A 14,352-nucleotide genomic window follows, 5' to 3' on the forward strand; every position below is an offset into this window, starting at 1 on the left:
TTCATGGCACCCCTAAGCCAAAAATTTGTTATTTAGAAATTAAAAAAAAATATAGCAAGTAGTAAAGTGAAGTAAATTGTGCTTACCTGTCATCCTTAGGGTCAGTTATGTGGTGGTGGACAAGTTTGCGCTTCTGTTTGTCCACATATTTGCATTACATTGTCCATAAATAATTTGATTTGGTGCTGGACCACTAACGTGAGGCACCCCTGCAAGTGTCCCAAGGCACCCCAGGGAGCCACGGCGCACAGTTGGGAACCACTGGTCTAAGCCTATAATTATGGCTTGCATAAATGAGAAAGTTGTAGCCAATAAAAAGAGCACAAAAAGCCATGCCCAAACCCATCCCCATTCAGAAACATTATGTTCGTAGGGTGTAATTATTTAATGGTTAATAGCTGAAAATAAATGAAGCTGCGACTATAATATGTTCCATTTGTATCTTCTACAGATTCTGATGGGGATGAGTTGCATGAGGAACCTGCAGTCATGTCTAGACACATTTTGCAATATACCTGATTTCAATATAATTAATTGTGTGTGTTTGAGCTGTGCTTGGCACAGCATATATACACTATTTTTACACATGGCATAAATGCAGGGAATATACTGCCAATGCTGACCTGACCCATCTCTTATTGGTGAGAATATTTTTGCAGGTGTTTTTTTGCCTTCATTTTGCAGCCACTTCTGCATCAGGCCAGAATGTGATTGGCAAATGTCATGTATTTTGAGCTCAACCAATATTTATTGAACTATAGCTAATCAATCACTAGCACAGGCCACACACATACATGCACACACATGCATACACACACATGCATACACACACACACGCATACACACACACGCATAATCACGTATGCACACACGCAAATACACATGCGCACACACACACATGCAAGCTCACACACGCATACACACACATGCACGCACACACGTTCACACACACATACACACGTGCACGCATGCACGCTCACACGCTCACACACGCACACTCTGCGACATAAGGCAGCTGCCTAAGATTAGTATCATTATAGTGCATGTTGGTAAATGTAGTTGAAAAACAATCACTCACTAATGATGTGAGTGTGGTTAGAATGTAGAAGAATGGCCGGATAGTGATGAATTTGTCCGTGTGTTTTAGTGACTACACTGGCTGTTGATCTTGCCGCTGGCCCAGCTGGCAACAGAATCAATGTGGCCACCCGTAGGTGCCATTATTTCCCAGTAAATTAATAGGCTGTATTATCATGAATGGTGCTTTAGCTCATAAAGTCAGAGGTGGACGCAGATGCAGCTGTAACTTTTGGCGATCACCCATCTACGAATCTATGCAAATAGTGCTACATTGTCCTTTCCTGGTGTACATCCGTGTGTATCGATGTGCAAGGACTGAGACGCCCACTTTGAGCGTCTGTAGGTGCTGTAATACCGCCTGGTGCATCTTTAGATGCTGCCATCTGTTGTACAGTTGAAACTTGCACCAGCATTACTACGCAATTAAACGCCCATAAGACGGTTTATCTCCAGACATCTGTTTAGCCACCTCCCAGTCATCACCCAGGAACGCCCGGCACTTTTCCAAGACATTTCTGATACCCTGCGTTTGAATCGCAGCAGAGCCTCTGTGTGTACACTCTGCGTAACCCCTGAGCTATAGGAGTCTTTAGGGAGTGTCACATATGTGCAGTAGCAAAACATCACTCAACTGCATTCACGTCGTCATTACCTGCCACTCTGAATCAGACGCAAAGTGTCTCCCTGCACCGTGTACATAATACGTCTTTCTGTGTAATCATTATATAATAGATTATTTATCTATCTATTTATCTATCTCTCTATCTCTCTCTCTATCTATCTATCTATTTATCTCTCTCTCTTTCATAATTTGCATTTGTAGTTGCACAGATATTGTAATTTTTCAGCTGACAAAATAATATATAATAAAGTGTCAATGATTAAAGAAATAATCAGTAAGAACAGCCTTTATAAACTCTACCCAAATTGATAAGTTAATTGGTTCTCCATCATAAGTTATACACTTTAATAAAGAAAATTAATAAATGGTCACTGTTATTTTACAAATACAATTTAATGCAAGAAACATATAAAGTATTGTTTTCTAGCAAATACAGCAGCAGCTTTGATTTATATTCTAAACAATATTACATATGTAAATAACCCAAATCTGTGGTTCATATGTGGACACACCACTGAATGACTAACCAGGCAACAATAAATACATAAAAATATTATAAAATACAAATCTATGTAAATATTACCAACAACAAAATGTGTTTAATCATAAAAAACAAATAAACCAAATATAATAGGATGTGTGTGAGAGGCCAAGAGAAATCTTATAACCCAACATTTCTCAGTTTCCTTAATGGGCTCCTCACCTACACTTATTAAAGGTAGCCAATTTTTTGGCCTGAACAATGTTCAGCTTATTAATTCATTAGGATCCAGTAAGATATGTGAGGCACGTGACACAAAGTGCCCCGTGCTTTATTAATGTTGTTACTTCCTAGTAAACTAACAAACAAAACTTTTATTTTATAGAGCATCTGCTCCTAGAAACAAATGAAATAGTTAGATCTAACAGTACATCTTACCACTCAGTATATTCTCCCAGCATACTACAGCTCAGCAACATAGCGGAGGGGGATGTCACATGTGCACAGGGGTCTCTGTACCTGTCACTGACATGACACTGAACTGGTAGCAATAGACTTGCATTCACCATCAATACAGGTCCTTCATTTCATTAATATGGCCAGGATACAGTATATAGAGATTGCCAAAACTCACTAGACACATCAGACTTCTCTAGACCAGAGATTTAGAGCTGTGATGAGGCCCAGCTTCAAAAATATTATAATAAAGGAGCAATGACACACTTTACATATATAACTATTCTTGATTTTTGAGACGTGTTACAATTGTGCTATTTTAATGGTATTATTTTTGTGTCATACATTCGATAGATCTGTCATAAATACTAGTACACTGATTGATAAATAACATACTAAAGTCCCGCTTTAGAATTCTTGTAAACAGAGTAATAATAATTCTTATGAGTTATTGGAGTAGCAGTGGCAGTAGGGAGCTGTCTTTGACACTCTCTAGATTGTCTACTATCTGTATTACACCTTGCACCTGGTCTTCCTGCAGGACATGTCGGGCATTGGAGGAGAATTTCTTCAGCAGGGATTCCCGGCTCAGGGGTTTTCTCCAATGTCCATAAAAAGTGTCACATTTCCCTATAATCAAATCCCCATTTCTCAGCAGCAGAGCCATCTCTGCGTACATCTTGTCAAAGTTGGCTTCATTATCTCCAGGATGCTCCACCACCACTTTGCTCAGGAGATTCTGGAGTTCATTACGGAACATGGTGTCTTCATGGAAGGAACGGACATTAACTTCACCATCTAGGAGTGCGGTGCAGGCATTGAACTGGAAAGAGTGGCGAGCCTGGTGTTCTGAGTCTGGATAGGGCCTGTCAATGTATTTGGATACTGGGACTCTAAGAACAATAGACTGAATATCGGATGGGTCGAATGAGCCATATTGTTGGACAAATGTATTTCTAACTGAAGCAGCAGCATCAGCGACCCAGTGCATCCCTAGATGTGCAGGAAAAGACTTGAATGCAATGTCTTGCTTCTCCAGAAGAAATTCATAATGTTTTCCTGGGGGAGATAATGGCTTAGGCTGGTAATCACCATAAAAAGCACTAAATCCAGCACAGCCGGGCACATCATCAAGTATGAGTGTATTGGCCTCCATTCCCTTAGCAGCCAGAACAGCAGCTTCCAGACCTAACCTAGTGGCATTGCCAATGTGCAGGGGCTTAGTCAGGGTGGCAGCATTTGCCATAGGAGCACCAGCAAGGGAGGCTGCAATTGCCAGGGCATGAGTGCATTGCTCTTTATCTAATGAGAGGAGATTGGCTGAGGCTGCAGCACTTCCCATGGTGCCAACCACAGATGGTGGATGAAATCTGTAGTGAGAAAATAGTATAATATTATTTATTTATGTAACAATAACATGTACAAATTATCTTATATAATAATATTTACAGTATTCTTTAGTGAGATGTTCCTGCCTTATAGTGCCCAAGCTCTAAGAAAAGTGTCCTTGTTTTGCCCATGGCCATATATATAATATATATACTGTATATGTAAGTGTGAGTGTAGAGCTCAGTGAGGATCTGAGTGATTTGAGATCTGGTGATGAGTTGTGGTGTAACCTGCAGGAGCCGGGGAATATGAGAAAGAGGAACAGATGGAGACAAACAAGAGAGATCTGGATTATGCCAAACAGGAGCTCAGCAGAGTCTGGTGTTACAGAGATAGTGTTAAAAGTTATAGACACAATCCTGGCATAGGCTGGAAACAGATAGATGCTGAGCTCCATGAGTGCTGCACAAGGCTGCTGGACTTTGGCGGGTTTGGGTACTCATGGGGGTGTGGGAACTGGAGGGAGTGTGTCTACACCCCTGGTAAAATATTTACCTATTGCGTTTGCCTACACAGAGGTTCAGCACTTGTACAGGGAGCATGATCACAGCATCACATGGGGGCATGGTTACATGTCCCCTGCGATACTGCCCCTACAGAGACCCATGTTGTCTGTACCCACTCCCCCGCATTCAGTATTGGATTTGTCAGACAGGACCTCAAAATAGTTTAGGCAAATAATTGAGGAATTATAACTCCTAATTGGTGGTTCTGGACACTATAGATACAGTTATATAGAACACCTAAAAAGGACCAGGGGAAGAATGGCTGGATGGAGCATATACTCAAAGGGGGACTTTAAATATACATTGATGTCTGAAAAGTTTCTATATACCCAGTTTGCAATTAGAATCTGTGTAAAAGTATACAAACATTTATATGCATTTATTCTTAACAATTAAGCCACCATAATAAATATGTAGCTTTTTATTCAAGTAAACACATAATTGGTACCATAATAGGAAGTACATTTCATCAACCATTGGGACTAAGGGGGCGATTCAGACCTGGACGCAACGCAGCGCACTTTCGCAGCCGTAAGGGTCAGGATATGCAAATTCCGCGATCGCACAGCAAGGCTTAAGGATGCCTTCTATGTCTTAGAGAGTGACGGCAGAGTGAACGCACGCCGGTCTAAAGACGCCCCCTTTTCCTTCGCAGGACACGTCAACTCCGGGAAGTGTATGTAGTATCAATAACATCGAGAGCCATCGGAGCTGCTCATAGCCCTTGAGGTAGACCCTACCCTGCCGCAAGCACTGCGATTACTGCAGGCTGAAATACAACCAGGTGACGTGTACAGTAACGCTTCCATGCTAATTATGCACACCCATGAAACGCCGTTAGAGCACACTGCATTCACACATCCACCCCCGTTTTCATAGACCTTCCTCTGACACCACCCACAAACGGCACGATCTGTCACTCAAAGTAGCGCTCAGCAGAGCCGTAGCTAGGGTAGTGCGGCCGGTGCCATCATACAGGGCACCACAGGTCAGGGGGCGCTGTTTGGGCCTGTCAAATATCTGTTTATTATCATTCTTGCTTGTAGCTTCCTCTTATTTCATTCCCAGCATCTCTTGGCCTCTCCTATCTCTTCCCTGGCCCTTCCCCATGAAGCCATGGCCCTTTTTTGGGTGCATTATGTCCCTTTGAAAAATGAGGGGGGCGCCAATGCTCTTTCTGGCACAGGGCATCAAAAAGTCTAGTTACGGATCTGGCGCTCAGTCTATGTACTTCGAGCGCCTGATTCCCAATCACTAAGACTGGCTTGCACACACGCACTGCATCTTATACGCATGCGTAGAAAGCAAAATCAGCCAGCTACGAGCAAACGTGCATTGCGTCCAGGTTAGTATGAGCTCCTAAGTACTCACTTTTTAGGAATGCTCTTTGCTTCGCTGGAGAAACCCATAAGTCTTCCTTGAATTTCAATCCCTACATTGAAAGCCGTCAGCAGTTCCTCACCACTGATCTTTCTGCCATGTGACAGTATCTGTGACAGTGCCAGGATGGCAGGAAGCACGGCACCAGAAGGGTGTGTGGCAGGGTGCCACGTGTCATCAAAGTCCATGGAGTGAACCTATGGTGACAGGGAAATGATTAGATGGACTGAGCAGCTATATAATAAATATTATTTTATTTTTATTTATAGTAAAGTCTACTTACAGCAACTCCATTGGCATAGGCAGCCAGGGTCGGAGAGAGCTTTAACCCTTTCTGTCCATAGACAGAACAAAGGGCAGAATTTCCATATGTTGAAAAATATAGGTCCTGAAGAAACGAAATAATATAATGTCAATATTAACAGAAATTCTAAAGACTCAAATTATATTTAACTTGTGTAACTAAGGAGATCAGATCCAGGTCTTCTAGTGCCCAGAGCACAGGGCTCAGTTTTATTTACTTCTTTGTAATTTTATTTTGCAAGTTTATTGTTAGTGATTATTAATCTGTGGATATAAGTGAGTGTGTCTATGAGAAGTAACAATTAATAATAAAATAATAATAATTATTATTATTATCAATAATAATAATAATAATAATAATAATAATAATAATGTATAACATAGCCATATAAAAATGTGACGACAAGAGGTGTATTCAGAGAAGTGTTTATCCCATTGCCCCAAATAAGAATATACAATATCACAGATCATGTCCATGTATTATTACCTGGCAGTATTTCACCACGATATTGAAGACATGAGTTGTGCTGCCGACCAGTCCGACCCCAATGCTGTCCAGGATCATGCGCTTACTTCTGTGCCGCACAATATCAGAGAGGTGATCGGGGCGGATCTCATGGATGAATGATGCAAAACTGTTGGTGATGGATTCTTCTACCTGTTGTCCTACAGCCACTGATAAGAGACATATAACATTAATGTTCCTGACTTTCCTGTGTTATATTTCTTTTTTTGTACTCATTTTCTCCTTTCCTGTGAAATGGTGCCTTTTTTAATCAGATGAAACCCTATTTATAAGGAATTCATCCAAGGGTTCCAAAATATGTCTATCTGCTTTTTAAATGCTTCAAAATAATACAGTATCTACCCTGTTTTTATTCTATTCTAGTGCTTAGTAGTAATTATACAGTTGTGTGATATAGCCCAATGTCTTTTTGGAACCATAACAGTGTCACCCAATTGTATTTATAAATTGATTGCAGTAGGATTATCACCATATTAACTTCAAAGCCAGATCTGTTACAGTGGAAACATTAAAAATATATACATTTTTGGATAATTACCTTTCGCAGTCGACTTGTGGATGTGCCTTGAGAGTTGGTGAAGTTTCTTTGTGTTCTAAGAATTATAGAAATATTGTAAGTACATACATTATTTATTGAAGTTACATTTTAACACCTATGTTATCTAATTGTGTAACAAGCCTTTCCATATTTTAAATACTATGTGAAAATTCTATGCATTAATGTATTATATGTGCTGTGAAATCCATAGACAGCTCAACTTTCTTTAGCCCATGTACGGTCTTATCCTGAACCTGAACACTGTAACCGTGTCCTATGAAGCTTTATCACATTGTGCTGCTTGTTACATCCACCAGAGGGAGCTACCCGTTACACAGTCTATGTATGAACTAAAGCTTATACACTTTCATTTAAATTGATTAAACAGAATATTGATTAAATCAGTTTTTTAGCTATTTTAAGTTGTCTCTTTGTTCCATGCTACTTATACAGTTATTTTATAGCTTTGTACCTTTACATTACATAACACTTTAGCAACATTATAAAACTTTGTAAATTATATTAGGGTGTAATTATTTTAAATATTTTACTTTTTTCCAATTGCATTTTCTATATATTTTTTTTTCTTAGGAGTCCCTATAACAAATGCTGGGAGATTATTCCATAGAACTGCCAAGTTGTAAAGAAATGCTTCCTACCTATAACTGTTCCAGTAACATATCTGTTCTTAGCCTCGTTTACATTTCCACTATTTAAGGCTTACTTAACAAATGCTAAACTACTTTTGTTACATCAGTGATGGCAGGGATCATGTTGGGAAGTTAGATATACATGTCTATATTTTTATACATGCACAATTTATATTGTTAAATTATACATAAATAGAATATAATTAACAAAAAATATATATATACAATAATAAACAATGGTAACAATTTGCATATTTTCAGATTGGCTAGTATGTTCATTTAGCTAAGGTTTTAACATATTTAGTAAATGTGAAAAATTTCTGAATACATCTCGTGGTTGTGAAGCTTCTAGTTTTCAATAATAAAAAGTGACATATTTACATTGCAAATAGTACTTACTTTAACACCTGCAGAAAGCATCTTGAAGTAAGATATGTTTTAAAATTATGAGGACTGTTTTCTCCAGTGATGGCAAATTCTGTGTTGGTTGAAGGGATGTTTATGTGAACGTGCAAATATATACAGTACGTCCTTATATATCCTGGTGCTGATACTGTGCATGTGGGCATTACACGAGCAGCTCACACCCAGGAAACAGGTTCAGGTTTTGTGCTGGGGAATTTCTGGGAAAGTGCAGACACCTCCCAGGATAGCACTAATGACTATTGTCATCACTGTAGGATGATGTAAGACTTAGGCATTTTAATGACTTTTTTATGTCCTACAGTGTTTATAACTATAGGAATGTGATAATATAACAATGGTAATGTATAGCTGTATTTATATTTTATCTTCCTACTCAGAAATGATCTTAGTAACTGAAAGGTTGATGATGACAAACTGAGAAACCTGACATAACAATTCACTTTTTAATACACATTCACAATATAGAATAGTAAATTGTTAGATACAGTAGCAGACTTGACCAAACTCTTATTGCAAAGTTTAACTACTGTATATTTAATATTTTAACATATATTAAAATGTCATTTTGATACTAATATTAATTTAGCCATCAACTGAGTTTAGCCTCGGGGATTTGTAATTGATAAGATTTCCTGCTATAATATGTTGTGCCTAACACACAGCTGGCTGCTTCTCAAATAAATAGTTATTATTGGTACAAATACAAATGTAGAGTTTGTCATGAACACTATTTTCCAGAGCTATCAGCCCAGTATGATAAAGACATACAGCACTCACTGTATAACTGAATTATATGAGAAATAAGAGCACTAGAATACAAAATGGTTTGATAAATCCAGCAATACAGGTTTATCTGATGACCTGGAGTTATTTGAAATCTGATTTATTCTTTTATACGTTAAAAGTATAGTCGCATATACTGTATATTGATCTTAAAAAAAAATAAAAACTAATCTAAACTTACATAAAAAAGTTTGTCAATGTTATTTTTTATTTGTAAGAGGTCTCTGGGCAGAGATATGTCTGTATGTTAATTTATTATATTTGGAAATATTAACTTTTTAAGTAATACCTGTGTATGCAAAGCACAAATTGCATTATTCCCCAATAATTGTTGAGATGAGTTATTGGTAATATTTAGGGCATTTGTCATATGATGTAACAATAGGGAAAGGGATAGCACCCAGACTTCCTGCTACAATGGGCTCAGATGTCAGGTTAATACATTGTCCTATGACTGTTCATTAGATATAGCTATAGCTGTGCGCCCTCCTTCATACTACTCTGTAACTCCAATAACCAACGTTTCTTTAACATCTGCATGATTTATTCAGAAACATGCATAGTGGTGTTAGAGAACTCCTCCATTGACTGACTGACAGAGACATGGATATTTATTTATTTATTACCAGTTATTTATATAGCTTTACAGAGAATATTTGTCCATTCACATTAGTCCTTGCCCCAGTGGAGCTTGCAATCTACATTCCCTGTCATATGCACACACATACACACTAGGGTTCATTTTTATTGGCAGCCAATTAACCTACCAGTATATTTTTGGAGTATGGGAGGAAACCGAAGCACCCGGAGGAAACCCACGCAAGCACAGGGAGAATATACAAACTCCACACAGTTAGGGCCATAATGGGAATCAAACCCACAACCTCAGTGCAACAATTTTTTACATGATGTAACAGATAATGTGATTCATCAGACAGGGTCACCTTCTTCCATTGCACCATGGTCCAGTTCTGATGCTCATGTGACCATTGAAGGCACTTTTGTTGGTGGACAGGAGTCAGCATGGGCACTCTGACTGCTCTGCACCTACACAGCTCCATACACAGCAAGCTTGGATGCACTGTGTGTTCTGACATAGACAACATTAACTTTTTTCAGCAATTTGTGTTACAGTAGCTCTTGTGAGGGATCGGATGGGCTAGCCTTCGCTCTCCATACACATCAATAAGCCTTGGGTGCCCATAACCCTGTCTCTGGTTCACCAGTTGTCCTTCTTTGGATCACTGCATACCGGAAATACTAATGAAATTCACTTGACCTGGCAGTGGTTTTAATGTTATGGCTGATTGCGTGTGTCTGTCTGTAGGGGGAACACCATTTTTGGGGGGGGCTTACACTTTTTTAACACTGATCTGTCCATGCATCTGTGTCTTGCCTGACGGATCGCACTGATCCATGCATGCGACATCATGAAGATGCATGTGACATATCGTTCAGGCATAGACACTGAACGATATGCCACCGGATTGTGGACGAGATTATCTTTCATGCAGCGGGTATGCAGTGGCAAACGCAGGATTTCTAGAGGGGGGTTTCCAAATGCTTGATTTTAGAGTGAGTGTGGCCTGTCCATGAAGATCGTATAATTAGCACTTAACCAGCTTTAATATGCGTCATACAAAGTGTATTGGGTGTAATAATTCCAGCATATACAGGACCAGCGATCACAGTAAGCCATTATATGTGTCATAGTGTATTGTGTGTGATAATTCCAGCATATAGAGGACCAGCGATCACAGTAAGCCATTATATGTGTCATACAAAGTGTATTGTGTGTGATAATTCCAGCATATAGAGGACCAGCGATCACAGTAACCCATTATATGCGGCAATAGGTCCGTCCTGCCTGAGCTGAATGCTTTTATTTTAGATGTGGGCACCATTCTAGGGCATGGGAGCAAGTCCGGAGTCTGGGGGAGCAGCAGAATAACCTAGCACTGCCCTGGACATATATGTACATATTGGGCTCTATAGCAGCATATCCCTAACAGTGAATGTTTTTCAGATCTCCTAGTTGGTGCACAGGTTATTTATTACTGACTGATACATGTTAAAAGATCCACAGGTGGTGCTAATTATTTCATTTGTGATACTTTGAAGAACATGCAGCACTAGTAAAATTCTATTACATTACTATTTCTGTTGTGGTCATGGTGTGGGCTGAGGAGGGGGGTTTCCAGGCAGATGGAAACCCCCCTGCATTTGCCTATGGGTATGCGCCTCGTCATCGTTATCGAGAGTGGACACTCACGATGTGCACATATTATGCACGATCTGTCGTTTCAATGTGTAGAAAACGGCCAAATAGTGCATAATATCGTACTATGTATGGGGGCCTTAAGTATAAAATTACTTAGATATATCACAATAATTAGTGCTGTGATCATCCTCTGTTACGCACAATCACACATGCACACACGTACTTTATTTTTATTGTAGTCTTATGAATGTTATTGTTGTCCAATGAGCAAATGTCCAATGAGGAAATCTGAAAAATTATCTTGATGTCATAAAATCCAGAAGTAGTTAATAACTTTATAACAGTTAAGTGACTTTATGGAGACTGTCTACACTTAATAGCACTAACAAAACATGATTGTATGTAAATGCTTCCATTAAATATACAAAGCCAAACCCCTGAGCTATATTAAAAAAAAAGAAAAAGTGACGTCACTTTGGGAGATCATAGAGTTGTGTAAGTAGGTTAAAGTCTTGTTTCTATTGTATCTCTGAGTTATACAAAAGGTCCTTAGTGTTTGCAGCAATTACATGTTACATTCCCCTGGAAGGTGTGGGGAAGAGGAAGGAATTGTATTTTTCTAGAAACATGCATAAAGGACAATTTTTAAATTTATCAGTTTTTACATTATTTTAAAACAATTGAATATTTTTTTGAAACAAGAAATGCTAAATCATTATTTAAACACTCTATATAACAAAATATTGTGCACAATTTTGTAGCTGTGTTAATATTGTCTTAATAATACTTTTGATAATACTAATAATACTAATGCTAGTAGAATCATAATATTACAGAACTTTTTAATATCTTGGATCAAAGCCTATGGGTCCTATTTATCATAAAATGTTTGCGGCAAATTCCCAGATAACACCCATTTCAAGAATATTTTGTGTCAATTTTATAAGAGGAGCCAAGAGTCAGGTTTAACAATAAAGATTTGTACTTCTTGCCTAAAAGTGGAATACTCTGAAAGAAAAGAGGGACATATAGGTCGATTCGATTAACCGCTAGCCCTGCAATGTGATGTTGCAATGACGTGGAAACGCCAGCAACGGCACGCCAACTTGCCCCCATTATGCCCTGATTTTGGCCAGAAAATGCTGCAAACAAAAATCTGCAATCTCTGGGCTACCATAAGTACAGCGTATGTGTACACTTACAGGGCTCGCAGCTAGTGAATTGGCCTCATTGATATGGAAATAAACTCTATCCTCCTACTGACTGAATACTCCAAGGGTTTGGAAGAAGCGCACTACTGTTGCTGTTTGTAGACTAGACAGAAATCGCTGTAGTTGGAGGTTACGGCCACAGCTGATTGGGACAAACCATTTCTCTAATATTTATTTTCACCATCGTTTCAGTTCCACAGTATGTGCTGTGTGCTGGCAGGAGTGAGATTCTTCTGATCCACATGGACTCCTCCTAGTTCAGGTGACTTCAGAAAATAAATTAAATCGGTGGACTTTAAAAAGACTTGGAGGATTGACCAGGGAATGATGAGTAAGGGCTCTTATTACTGACATGCAGAACAAGATATTGATATACCCTATTGGGGCGGTGGTTGCAATAGATGTCAGGCGGAATGTGAAAGTGACTGCTAGGCCACACAGAAAGTCCTTAACAAGTATGCTGGGTTTATTGATAACAGGTAACAGCGGTAACACAGCGGTATCAGTGGTAAGCAGAACAGTGGTATTACAGGGGTTAAAAGCAGTATTTATGTGTCTCTGGAGCTAAGTATTGTACATCTGCAAACTACTGTAACACTCTACCCAATAAAAATGGCGCCAGCTGCACATTAGCAATAGACCAGCGGTGACATCATCAAGTCAGAAGTCGTACCTTCCTTTGACTCTGGATCCTAGTACCCAGTATGTATAGAAGAGAGGAGACAGTGCTGAAGCTCTTTAATACTAGAAATTTACAGAAAAGAAGAAATTTCAGACCTACAGGGCAGGTAAAATGTATATGTTGCCAAGGACAATTTACAATAGGGGGTTTTGGAACTAGACCCATTAAGAAAGGGGTCTGCTGATACATTTCTTAGTTAAAGAGCCTGGAAAGAAGTCCTTCTACTTCAACTGCCTGGTGGAATAGAAAGTCAAGAGACCTACTGTTTAATGAGAGGAGTCTTTTATAATACATGGCTCAAACAAAGGTTTAAATAAAAGCAACCTTAACATAATAGTTTTAATCATACTTACTTATACCCTAGACCTATTGTTGGCCCAATGCAAAGTCCTACCCATCAACCTAACAATTTCTAAATTATTTTATATAACACAGTGGAGCTGACCCAGCCACATCCCAGGTGATGGAGGATTGTGGAGCAGATAGGAGGTGATAGAGCGGAATACATCCCACATAGTAATGATTAATCTCATTACCATACATGTGCGCCCTGTCTCTGACCTGCCTCTGCCCTAACTCTGTGCAAATATGGAGGAAGAGCGGAAATGCTCTGCTATCAACTGCATGTGTTTCTCAATACATAGACTCCATACCAGAAGGGCCGATGACCTGCAGGACTAGTTCGACCGCCTGAAGGCCTGCCCGAGCAGCTTCGCCTCCTGGTGCTCTGCTCAGCCTGCATGCTAAGATGGGAAAGTGCCATGAGGCCACAACGCATGACTTCAGATACCATGTTGTGTGGCCACACCCATATTCCAATATTTTAACTTACTGATTGTATACATTATGGAGTCGGATATTATAAGTACTTATATTTAATATGTACATAAACTGGTAGAAACAAGGCATGAAGGCTCAATAAGGGACCTTGATCAATCTGCCTGATCTCATGCCCAGTGTTGTTAGTGGTATGTCCATTATATAGTATGGTCTCATAGACATCTTACTAAATATATATATAGATGGTGCTAAGTTTGTTTGTAACTTATTGCTGCCTTTTAAAAACATAAGTAGTTTATTTTTCTACTTAAAACAATC

At 39.1% G+C, this 14,352-nt stretch overlaps 1 protein-coding gene across 1 annotated transcript; it reads right to left on the bottom strand.

Annotated features, from left to right (window-relative positions):
* Positions 1-2,113: 2,113 nt before the first annotated feature.
* On the bottom strand, positions 2,114-8,418 carry LOC148507832 (cis-aconitate decarboxylase-like). Its single transcript, XM_088445496.1, has 6 exons — positions 8,331-8,418; positions 7,282-7,336; positions 6,705-6,892; positions 6,198-6,302; positions 5,906-6,111; positions 2,114-4,009 (listed from the first exon to the last, which is right to left on the bottom strand). The coding sequence occupies exons 1-6, from the start codon at positions 8,349-8,351 to the stop codon at positions 3,088-3,090; spliced, it is 1,497 nt and encodes a 498-aa protein (XP_088301622.1). The 5' UTR covers positions 8,352-8,418; the 3' UTR covers positions 2,114-3,087.
* Between the last annotated feature and the right edge of the window lie 5,934 nt (positions 8,419-14,352).

The sequence above is a fragment of the Taudactylus pleione genome, unplaced genomic scaffold (genome assembly GCF_031769625.1).
Source record: "Taudactylus pleione unplaced genomic scaffold, aTauple2 ptg000381l, whole genome shotgun sequence".
NCBI classification, from domain to species: Eukaryota; Metazoa; Chordata; class Amphibia; order Anura; family Myobatrachidae; genus Taudactylus; species Taudactylus pleione.

What these genes read in the sequence shown, in the direction of transcription:
- LOC148507832 (XM_088445496.1), bottom strand. Translation starts at nt 8,351, where the DNA reads ATGCTTTCTGCAGGTGTTAAA. An exon ending in TGCTTTCTGCAGGTGTTAAA is followed by an intron (nt 7,337 to 8,330) that starts GTAAGTACTATT and finishes TATAATTCTTAG; the next exon opens with AACACAAAGAAACTTCACCA. An exon ending in TCGTGGTGAAATACTGCCAG is followed by an intron (nt 6,303 to 6,704) that starts GTAATAATACAT and finishes TCGTTTCTTCAG; the next exon opens with GACCTATATTTTTCAACATA.